Source organism: Sciurus carolinensis, chromosome 14 (genome assembly GCF_902686445.1).
Source record: "Sciurus carolinensis chromosome 14, mSciCar1.2, whole genome shotgun sequence".
NCBI lineage: Eukaryota > Metazoa > Chordata > Mammalia > Rodentia > Sciuridae > Sciurus > Sciurus carolinensis.
The window spans coordinates 78109044-78121084 of record NC_062226.1 but is presented as its reverse complement, the minus strand read 5'-3'; the positions used below and the strand labels follow the sequence as shown (position 1 = coordinate 78121084).

The 12041-nt window shown below is 36.8% G+C and overlaps 2 protein-coding genes across 3 annotated transcripts in view; one reads left to right on the top strand and one right to left on the bottom strand.

The window, feature by feature from the left end:
* The window catches only part of Gna14 (G protein subunit alpha 14), a 194443-nt gene extending 191469 nt beyond the window's left edge, over nucleotides 1–2974 (top strand). The window contains exons 6-7 of one of the 2 annotated variants that reach the window (XM_047525148.1): nucleotides 158–311; nucleotides 1899–2974. In XM_047525148.1, the coding sequence (XP_047381104.1) occupies nucleotides 158–311; nucleotides 1899–2089 (345 nt within the window). In that variant the 3' untranslated portion in view covers nucleotides 2090–2974. The remainder of the gene's footprint in view (nucleotides 1–157; nucleotides 312–1898) is intronic. The other variant, XM_047525149.1, reaches the window with a different exon arrangement.
* A 1823-nt stretch (nucleotides 2975–4797) lies between these two features.
* Vps13a (vacuolar protein sorting 13 homolog A) overlaps nucleotides 4798–12041 on the bottom strand; it is a 268516-nt gene continuing 261272 nt past the window's right edge. Inside the window, 1 exon segment of the mRNA XM_047525841.1 lies at nucleotides 4798–9082. Within this exon segment, the coding sequence (XP_047381797.1) occupies nucleotides 9032–9082 (51 nt within the window). The 3' untranslated portion in view covers nucleotides 4798–9031.

Sequence of the window (12041 nt, the reverse complement as noted above, 5' to 3'; positions counted from 1 at the left end):
CCTGTGGGCCATGTGCTCACCAGCTTCAGGAAGGGCAGAGACCCAGAGCCTGCAGCTGGGTGAGGAGGACCGAAGGATGCCTTAGCCACTAGGCATGTTGTTTCCAAAGCATTGCTTTTCTTTCCAGTTTATTCTAAGTCACTTGTTTCTCGCTTAGAATCGCATGGAAGAGAGCAAAGCCTTGTTTAAAACCATCATCACCTACCCCTGGTTTTTGAATTCATCTGTGATTTTGTTTTTAAACAAGAAGGATCTTTTGGAAGAGAAAATCATGTACTCTCATCTAATTAGCTATTTCCCAGAATACACAGGTAAGTGTTCATCTTGGGGATGACGCTAATGTTGATCTTCCCAGCCTCCCATGCATCAGTTCTGAATTCTCAGCATAGCTTGCAGGAGTTACCCAGATCTGCCCAGACAGCCTCTCTGGCCTCCTCACCTTTGAAAGAAAGCTCTCATTGCACCCTTATGTGTTTCCCCCTTAGCACCTGCACACAGGCTGCTCCTAGTGCCTGGAATACACTTGACAACTCGTTTTGCTGACTCCTCTTTGCTCTCTAGGACCCAGTTTAGGCTTCTCCACTGGGAAGCCTTTCTGACCTTTCCTTGCACAAGCAAGGGCCTGCAAGGTATGCCACCTCCTCTGTGCTGCACTGGCTACTCTTGCTCCTTTGGCTGTCATCTGGCTGTATAGCATTGTCCCCTCACTTGCTCAGCTTTCTCCCTAATCAGCTATTTGATTTATCTTTGCTCTCCCCAAACCAGTCAGAGCAGCTGGTGCTTCAGCAGTTAGGAGAGGGGACCTCCCCTTTCCCAGACACAGGGAATCAGCCCTTTACGTGCACACTTCTTCAACCTCTTCAAGGCAGAAGAGTTTTCTGCCCCGTTGTTATTCCTAGTATGGTAGGTCTCAGATATTACTGTCTGACACTGATACTCAGAGGATTCGTGTCTCTTTTTCCCTTTTATTAATCACACTGCTTGTATAATATAGAGCCCTCAAGCTTTCTAGCCCCTAATATTTGAGTTCCTTCACTCTTCCCTCTCTTTTTCCTAGTTTACATCTGTCTGTGAAAGATAGTAAGAATTATTTCTGTTCAAAAGTCCAAATCAGAAAACTAAATTGGGTCACTATTTTAAACAAATGACCTTGAAGTACAATTTTTAGATAACAGTGAACACATTAAAATATGCATTCATAGTGACATAATAAAAATAATGCTCCAGGCAAACTATTCCCAAGAATAAAGTAAGATGAACCAAAGAAGGACCCCAAATAAGAACAAGAGTGCATTAAAAGTGGTTCTTGGAAGATTAGTGGAGTAAACAGGGGAGGGAGAGATGGGATAGGGAAAGACAGTTTAATGAATCTGACTTAACTTTCTTATGTATATACATGAATATACCACAGTGAATCTCACCATCATATACATCCAAAAGAAATAAACAAGCCCAACATGGTGAGCACACCTGTAGTCTCAGTGGCTCAGGAGGCTGAGGCAGAATTGCAAGTTCAAAGCCAGCCTCAGCAATTTAGTGAGGCCCTAGGAGACTTAATGAGACCCTCTCTCAAAAAGGGCCATGAATGTGGCTCAGAGGTTAAACACCCCTGGGTTCAATCCAAACAAACAAATAAAAAAACAGCAACAAAAAAATGCCCATAAAACTGTTAACTAAATAGAAAGATCAGTAGAGGGAAGGGAATAGGGGAGGAGGGGAGAAAGGAAAAGGGGGAAGTACTGGAGACTAAGTAAGAACAAATTATATTCCATGCTTTTATAATTATGTCAAAATGAATCCTAATGTTATGTATAACAATTTTTTAAAAAGTGTTTCTTAGGAGGACTTGGTGGTGAGTTTATATATATTTTTCTTCTTCTAATTGTATTTGTGACTAGGACCAAAGCAGGATGTCAAAGCTGCCAGAGACTTTATTCTGAAGCTTTATCAAGACCAGAATCCCGACAAAGAAAAAGTCATCTATTCCCACTTCACATGTGCTACAGATACGGAGAATATCCGATTTGTGTTTGCTGCTGTCAAAGACACAATTCTGCAACTAAACCTAAGGGAATTCAACTTAGTTTAAAAGCTGCTGCCCACTTCTTCCTCACAACAAAAGAGAGGATTTGTAAGCTCCTGTTTAATTTGAAAGTGCTTCTGACATCCCCTGAACCAGAAGCCTGTGCCAGGCACCAAGGACATTCTGCAGACAACAGGGACAGAGATGGAATTTGGAAGGTGTTTGAGTTTATCAAACCTTTAAAGAGTCTTTATTCCCAGATTGTTTCTGTAGTTCTTTTCTTGCCTCTTGGCGCTAAGATTTTGTGTAATTTTTGAATTTGGTATTTTATAGAATTTTAAAAGGCCACTGTGATTTACTGTTTCTTTAAAAAATTAAGTTTTAACATGTTTAATGATAGACACTAAAAATCACTTTCAGAGGGGACTGTTAATAGATTTGCCTTCAGACCTCTAGTTTAATTTGGGTGACTTTTTAAAAAAGTGTTAATGGGTTTGATGCTTTTTATTAAATCTTGTAATTTAGAGACAGTTCTAATTTTGAGTGTTTTTCACTCTTTATACTGGAATTATGACTCCTTTAACAACACGCCACCAAAGATTTTCTTTTTTTAAAAGAAGATTCTTTTTGTGTAAACCTTCTAAGCCAGATTAATGACTATTATCAGTACGTCTAATTTAGTTTAGCCATAAGTTGTCACCATGACGCTAAAGTTGACATTTGATAAATGGGCTCCAGACAGTATATGTGTTGTACTGGTGAAATATGTGTGTGTATATATATATATTCTAATGCATATGGCCAGGTCTTATAAACTTATGAAATGGCTAAAAGTGCAACTTGTTTAACAAATGTTATGTAACCCCTGCCAAAGTTCTGATAGTCATCAGAACTTTGCTGCTTGAACTGTATATGCTGTGCCTTTGTGAGGAGGCTGAGAATACAATATTCTGCCACTAGTACTGATTATGTTGTGTTTCTTAAGAGTACACAGTTGGTTGAGGGTTCTCCTAAAGAGAAAAATGCTGTAGATTTCATAGCAACTCAGAAACTGCTAAGTTTATTCCTTTTTGAAATTCAAAAATCTGCATTCATCATGTTATGCTAGAGTTCCCTTAGTAGCTAGCTCAGTAAAGTAGATGCAGAATCCTCTGGAAGTACAGAGTGCTTCAAACTTAGCACAAAAGGACCCTGTGGTGAAGATTTTATTTGTGCTTTTCATCTGAAGGTGGGTACAAAAGCACAACACTTCAGGATTTAAGGTGTGATATGTCTATTTCAAATTAATGTACAGACGGTCTCCAACTTAGGATGGCTTTACTTTATGATGGTGTGAAAGCCATACATTCAGTAGAAATCTTTGATTTTGATCTTGTCTTAGGTCATCAATGCATGGAAGATACTCTTTTGCAATGACCAGCAGCTCCCAGTTAGCCATAGGACGGGGATGGAGGAGGACCATGACAGCAATTAATATCCCATAGTGTACTGTATTGCTAGGCTATGATGACAGATAGGTTTGGTGTACTAGGTATGACCTGCATAGACCATGATCCTACTGATTACACAGCTAAGGAGGTGGGACAATATTACTAGTACTGGAGAGGCTGAGTCTCTTGCTCCAGGTCAGATTTCATATTTTCAACTTAGCACAGGTTTACTGGAAGTTGAGCATCTGTACAAGATATACCCAGATTGGTTGTATGATATGGAACAATATGTCAGTATTCCCATAGCTGTCCTAAATTTTCCTTTTGCCATTTATTGTACTGTCAAGTTCTCATTTCTGTTAGAACAATTCTAAGTGTGAAGCCATTAGGGCAGCAATGCTGAAAAGACTGAAATTTTTCTACCATGGCAACATTAAGCCTTCTTTTTTTTTTTTTTTTTTTTTGCGGTACTGGGGATCGAACTCAGGGCCTTGTGCTTGCAAGGCAAGCACTCTACCAGCTGAGCTATCTCCCCAGCCCACATTAAGCCTTCAAAACTAATCCTTAGGAGGTAAAGAACTTGATAAACTGATATTAAAATTTATCTGAAACAGTAAAGGTCCAGGAACAGTCAAGACAATTCTGTACAAGAGAACAAAGAGATGTGCGAATAACCCTTTCAAGTATTTAGAAACATAAATAAAAAGACAATGTCTTTGCTCCCCACAACAAGCAGTGGGCTAAAGGTTATGAACTGGGTCCACTGGACAATTAACATGAAAAGGGCTCAAAAGACTCAGTAATCAGGGAAATTAAACAATGTGGACTTTTTTTACTTCAAATATTTTCTAGCAGTTATTTTTAATTTATCTCTGGCTGACACCTAAAAGCATACAAGAAAATGACGACTTTCAATCACAAGTTGCAGTAGGGCTGTGGAGTATATCAGATGATGGTTACAAAATATTTTCTTAAGTCATGGAAGTCATGATTGCAAGATGAATTACTCACTTCTGCCAATATTGACTCTGCTAGTAGAAAATTCTCCCCTAGCCCTTCTTTCAAAACATATCACTTACTGAGAAAAATGATCTATTTGAAGTTTTCTGAGGTTGAGAGACACAGTGTTGGTGGCTAAGAGTTCAGGTATTTTCAAGCTTTTTTAGTCAACAGCGATCATGCTGGGCTGGAATGCTTTCTGCTCTGACTGAAAAATCAGTTGTGGTCTCTTGGGGGACTTTATTTAGGCCTCACAGAAGGTAGAATTCAGATAGGCAAGGGAAGGTTATTGATGTTTCCAGTTCTAGCCAGTAATTAAAAAACAAAGTACACTAAAACTCAAAGTATTATTGTACTCAATTTATTTGAAAAAGATAACACATGGTTAAACTGGGCACTCATCTTTTTCATGCAATCCAAATCTACCAGTACCAAGAAATACTGTTTAGAGGGAAGTCATTAGTAAGGATGGCCAAACCATTTTTCTGGGGGGGGGGGGGGGGGGGGGAGAAAGGCCGGTTTTAAGACTAAGAATTTCACTGTAAATGATGGTGTTTATAAATTGTCTTATCAAAATAAACTAAGGCAGAGGCTGTGTAACACAACTGGGTTGAGCCCACATATAAAAGGAACAAGGAACATTGCGGTGATGTAGGAACTATCATAACCAATGACTGTACTTTCACCAAAGAATAAGCATTCTGAAGATGCCAGCCTATTTGGTCTAGATAAAAAGTATTTTTAAAGAGAAAGTATTTTTAAAGTGTACATTCCCTGAAAACTTCATTATTAAGCATAATACATAGTTACATACAGAGATGATAATAACTTTAAAAAGTTTATAAAAAATCTATCTTACTTTGTAACAAGTCCCAGATATAATTTCTTATAGTTTGTGGGTTATAGTCATTAATATTGAGAATATTTCAATGTGTCCTATACCATATTGTTATTTGAATGTTTTTCAGCTCAAGAATTGGGAACTTTTTGGTAACCAAAAACGGGGGGTATCATGGCATAACAAGATATGTTGAGGTTTTCAACATGTTTTCCTTTGGTTAAACTTCTAATTATTACACAATTTATTAAACCAGTCTTACAGGATTTTTTGTTACAAGAAGGTTATAAAAAGAACACATCATTAATATACCAGCAATATGAAATGAATGGTAGTCAGTGACAGAGATTTTCAATCAAAGCAGTTTATCTATTGCAGTAGGTGTTAAACTATATTACAAATAAATTTACATTTGTATAAAGTAATAGAAATTTAAAAAACAGATATACCTATAAAATTTGAAATTGTATTTCTTGTATAGCTCTTTGGGTAAACCAAAATTATGTGTATTTTTAAAAGTCATATGTTTTTTAAAAAACTAGAACTAATCCATAATTTTAAAGTACATTTTTAAAGTTCCATGAGCCAATTTATTTTACAAAAGAGGAAATAAAATAGAAAACTTTCAATTAGATGCAAATGAGATGCAGCAAGGAGCTGGCCTTGTTTACAGCACAGTCCTAAAACAAATGAAACTTTAACCAAATGCGGTAGAAAAAAAAGTATGGAGTGGGGTAGGGAGAGTTGTACTACCAGGTGCATTGGCCCTTATAATTGAAAATACAGATCATAAGAATTATGAAATTTTAGCCAACTAGTGCTACCTTTATTGGTTTAGCATAAACAATAAGTTATAACTTCAAAAATATATTTTAAAGGATTAGGCAAAAGTGCAAATGGGTTCCTTTTCTAGAGTAAAGGAGCTATTTGTGATACTGCATAGCACCAAAGGATATCAGGTTGACTAAGTTGTGCATTGAATCTGGTATAAGGAATGAAAGTTGTCTACATTTTCTCAAAGGAATGGAAAAATCCATTATTTAAAAAAAAACTGTGAATTGTAAAGTGCTACGTTAAAGACTCCTTATCTAGGGATCTCTTAATATTCTTATTGTTCCTTTAGTGAAAATGACCGACATTTAAAAAGTACTTCCCAGCAAATGAATATTTTGGGCCTATAAGAATGTGACATATACATTCCTCATTTTTATAGGTCTTTGCCACCTGTATGGTAAGTCAGCCAGAAGGCAGCTGTAACAAATTCAACTTAATCAAAAGGAAAACTTTTGTCCCCAATTATAGTAAAATGCTTAGTGACTAGGAGGTTCAAATGTACCTAGCTAAATGCTCCTAGCCATGGTTTTTGGGTGCCATTTGTAGATATAATTTTTCCATGCATTTTCTGGTCTCACTGAATCATGTGAGGGTGTTATATGCCAGCAAAGGAAAACATTTTATAAGCCTGGGTGAGAGCAATCCTATCTTCTCACTTTAAGGATAATGCTTATAATCTATACTATGTCTTATTGAAGGGGCACTACACAATCCAGACTGTTCCAAAGATCACTAGTCTTTCAAACTTTAAAAAACTACAGTTGACAATAGAAACTGACACTTGATATCATCACTTAGTACATACAGTATGTAGAGTATTTAACTGAAACAGCAATCTCCCAAGATGCTAATGGTAGGGAAGAAGCAATATATATACAACCTCTCTTTAAAAGGGAAGCCACTGGAGAAATGCACACTGTAATTTGGGGAAGACAGTTTTCAAATACAACAAAATTCTGGACTCTGTTATGTGAAAAAACATAATACTATAAATAGTAAAATATTATGCTAAATACTCCTTATTTAGTGATCTATTAATATTCTTACTATTCCTTTTTGTCCAGATGAACAGAATCTTATAAAGCAACTGATAAACTATAGACAGAGGAAGTGATGGGTAGATGACTGGTAAAGATTTTTCTAGGTTCTCATTAGAAAGAAAACAGGAAAGATAGTTACATTGGCTTTGTATGTGTACTAGTTATAAGATCCATTCCTCCTGGTTGCCAGAGGTTACCAGAAGAATTTCTGTGCCTACTATTTTACCCTTTTTCTTCACCACAGGACACCTACAGAATTAAGGGCTTTATACCTTTTCTGAATGCTGAAACTGGAACAATGAGGTTTTGGATTAATGGCATTGAACAGAACTCCAATAAAGCAACATTCCAAACGTGGACAATCTGAATCAAGCTTTCTGACTACCTCTATTTTTAGGCTTAATATGAACACATGCAAAATTGGAAGAGCTCAGCAACTCCAATACCTTACTTTGAACAAAGGTCACCATGGAGATACACATCACCATGTGGTTTAACATTTGTCATCTTCTTTCTATTCAATTTATGTTTGGCAAAGAAAAAAACTACTAATAATAAATAATGTGGTTTTGCAATTAGAGAAATCAATAGCATTTAGTAGGATCTGGTCAGCAAGAAATACAATTACTGTGTTGCATGCTGTTTATTTCAGCTTTTACAACAAAGCAAGGGTTTGAAGAGCCTGAGAAGAATTTTACAACCATTGTCTATACACAGTCATCAATTCCAAAAACAGTTGATGATAATTAGATGGCACATATAACATGCATCAAATACTCTATATTATTCAATAGCAATTTAATCAAGATACTACACTATTCCGTTCATAGTTCATATATTCATCCCCTTTCACTTGAAATAGTTCATGAATATTAAGGTGCAAAGATCTTGGACAAAAACCAAGAAAAAAATCCCTCAGCCTGCCCCCCCCCCCTTTTTAACTAAAGAACAATTTTTTACTTGAATAATTAGAGAAAGCAAACCAGAAATCCTTAATCGATGGCCAACAGATAACTAGGTTAGATTTTAGGGTACACATTCACTTATGAGAATGGCTGTTCTGAAGCATAACTCACTGTATTCAAGATTTGGATATTTTATTGTTACCAGTGAATAGAAAATAGGTATTGTTAAGGCTTTAGGAATTTTCCCTTTGAAATCTGTCTCTTAAAAACGAACTGAGTAAACCAAGGTAGATATCAAGGAGTTGACTTTAGGAAGTTTTCTAAGGCTCTAAAGTCTGGGAGAGACTTTCCCTTTTTGGGTATGATATTAATTGCTTCAAGGCTTTTGCAAGGCGAGGCTTGAAGGGATACTATTCAATCTATGTTCAATCTCAGGAGACTGTTTTTTCATGATCATGCTATGCAGTTTAAGTATAATTCAAACCTATTCTTTAAAAATAAGGGAAATTATGCCAAAATACTAATTTGTAAAAATTTTATGATCCTGAAGAAGTCACATTTCTCATGATACCACTAAAGCAATATCTGATTTGATAACGTACCCATCACTCCAGGAGGTTAAAGTAAATTTGATAGAATTTAAAATGTAAACTAAGGGCTTCACTCCATGTGAAGACAAGCTACAGGCAACCTCACCACCACAATAGAGAATAACCTGGAGCAAATATTTCTTTTAAAAATGATTAGAATTATAATCAGATGCATGTTTCATGGTAGAAAATTAAATGGTTCTCTGAAGAGTCAACTATTTTAATCACATAGATGTTTTACCTGATTTTTTAAAAAACACCTAGAACAGGATATTCAAAATCACTCCTATAATATGCTTCCCAAACAGGTGTTAGGAGGTACAGAATGGAAGCTGTAATAACAGATTGCTGTGTCTGCAGGCAGGGTTATCCTCAGAGGCTTGGAGAAGGTTCTCTTGCTTCTTCTAGCTTTGTGAGGATCCACTGTTGGGGCAAGAGGAAACATTTATTTATTTCAATGAACTTACAGTGACACAAAATGTTAATAGATGGAAACCTAGAAGTCATCTTTCCAGTTTAGTTAGGCATACATTGATAGCTGATAAATAAATTCATATTGCAGAAGTGATCACTCAAAGAGCTCAGATGATTCAGGGACAATGTTACTGGGTTTAACAGTAGGAATAATGTTTTTCTAAGATCTTTGCGCTTAGAAGTTCATCCTCACAATAAATTAAAATGAACCATCCTGAGAGAGAAGGGTAATTTGGTAGTTGAAATGAATAACTGACACAGTCTGAAAATTATTTATGTAAAATTCCTTCCAACCTGTGCCACTCTTTACCATGAACCTCTACTAATAATTACATACAATTCTACTGTGGGTAGTAGCATATTAATAGCCTTGAGCAGTTTTGATGTTCTCTTAATGTATTTTCTATTCTACAAGGATTTGAAATCATAAAAATGAAATGTAATACAAAACTTTCTACCAGTATTGTCCATTATAATTGGGCCTGCAGGACTGGTGAAAGTCTTAACAGTTGATATGGGGTCACCTCATTATAAAAAGGTTTAGGAGATGATATCTGAGTAAGATCCTCTGACCTGTGTTCTCCCCAAAGACACACCAAGTTGAACAGCTAGTCCACACACTAATTACAAGCACTACAGAAATCAGGTAAGAAACCACAGTGCTCATTTTTAGTATAACAGAATAAAAAAAAAATGTTGAAGAAAGTAGAAGGCACATGTTACCACACACCTACCACAACTCCAAGTAGTCCAGAATGGAGGGAGACCTCCCACATGGGGTAGGCAGAGAGAATTAAATCCAAGTCTTAGATGTGAAGCATACCCACCTCCTCCTGGAACTCTGCAAGGCCCTGAAGCTCTAAGACTCAAGCATGACCAGCATCAGCCTTAGTGACCAAGGGACTACATTCCCCAATAATACCACAATCTTAGGCAGCGTAGTGTGGTGCAAGATTTCCTTTGCTGGGGCAGGACAGGGTAGTAAGCATAAGACTCTACTTTGGAATTTGGTAAAACATCAGGCTGGTTGTAATGGTCCCCAACAACCCATCGGTTGATGGACACTCTAGAACAGTTCAGTGCCTGGGAAAGACACATAGCCACTCTATCACATTTTTTCCAGCTAGCATCACCTGTTACTGGTTACAATGGTCTTGGGCCACAAGTCCACCTCAGCAACAGGCAGCCCGTAGCAGCGTGGACCCTGGCTGTACCCCAGTGTTGGTGCTGGTCTTGGGCTATGGGTTCAGGGTATAACAGTTTGGCTGCACTGGTTAAACCACAGCCTGCCCAAGCCACAATTACTCAGTCCAGAGGCAGGCAGAGTCTGGCAGTACCTGACCAAAAGCTACTAACCGTGGACAAGGCATCCAGGCCCATACCAGGCAGTGGCTTGTAGGGACAGACTATTCTTTCTAGGTTCTTTCTAAACAACAGTATATCTGGGACAAACCTGGGCTTGGATTGCCCTCTTGTACTGAAATAGTGGCACCCAGAAACAGCAGACTCCCTGCAATTCTGGGCCTGGTGCCATTTAGTGATGAAATAATGGAAGTAACTGCAGACAGGCTAAGAATATTAGCAGCCTGCTTAGAATTTCTGGAAAAACAGACACAAACAATGGCAGATTAAGGAAGACTGGAATAAATACCTAATGCTTCAATGCCTTAATGGCATCACATGCCAACAAGCATGATCATCTTTCAGGAAAACATGACCTCACCTAATTAGGTGAGAAAATATGGAGAAACATTTCAGTTCTCTAACAGAGAAACTCAACAAGGAGATGAAAGCTATTAAAAATCAAATTCTTAGGTTGAAAAGTACATTAAGTAAAATGAAAACTGTGATAGAAGACATCAGTAAGTAGGACAGCTCAAACAAAAAAATCTTGAAGAGATTGAAGAGAGGCTATCTGAAAGTATACAATTGGAGAAGAAAAAAGAAAACTTATGGGAATTTTGAGATTGCATTAAAAATATTTAGGTTATTGGGGTCAAGTAGGCTGGACAGTGCCAAAGAAGTAGAAACATGTTAAGAAAAAAATAGAGGGCTGGGGTTGTGGCTCAGTGGTAGAGTGCTTGCCTAGCATGTGTGAGGCACTGGGTTCAGTCCTCAGCACTGCATATAAATAAATAAATAAAATAAAGGTTCATCAACAACTGAAAAAATACATAAAAATAATTTAAAAAAAAAACTGAAAACTTCCTAAACCTAGAGAAGGATACAAATATACAGGTATAGGAAGGTCAAAAATCACCCAATGTAATTCAACCAAATCTATACCAAGATATCTTATAATAAATCAGGCTGTTAAAAAAAAAAAAAAAAAAAGATTTTTAAGTCTGCAAGAAAAAAGAAGCAACACACAGGGTGTCCCAATTTGCCTAACAACACTTCACAGCAGAAACTTTACCAGCCAGGAGAGTGGCAGGAGATTATCACAGTACTGAAAGACAAAAATCAAGGATACTGTATGCAGGAAAGCTGTCCTTCACAAATGGAGAGAGAAACACAATCCCAGACAAACAAAAGCTGAGAGGATATATCTCTATTAGGTCTATTCTGCAGGAAATGTTGAAGCAAGTTCTTCAAACTAAGATATTCACAAGAACATGGGAAGACATAAATATACAAATAAATTCAGAATGCTCTAATATTGCAACCATATGTTTAGTATGAAAACTAAAAATGAAACAATACATAACTATATGAACATATTAAGAGGCAACAGATATAAAAATGAACATTCAAAGTTTCAAATATAGAAATACAGAAAGATTCAAAATTAGAAATGGAGGGCAACTACAGAATTTTCTAATTAGTATTTTTCTCTTGTCTTTCTGTTCTTATCTATTCAATCATTAAGTTGCTATCATTTCAAAATAGCTTTTTATAATCAAAAGAT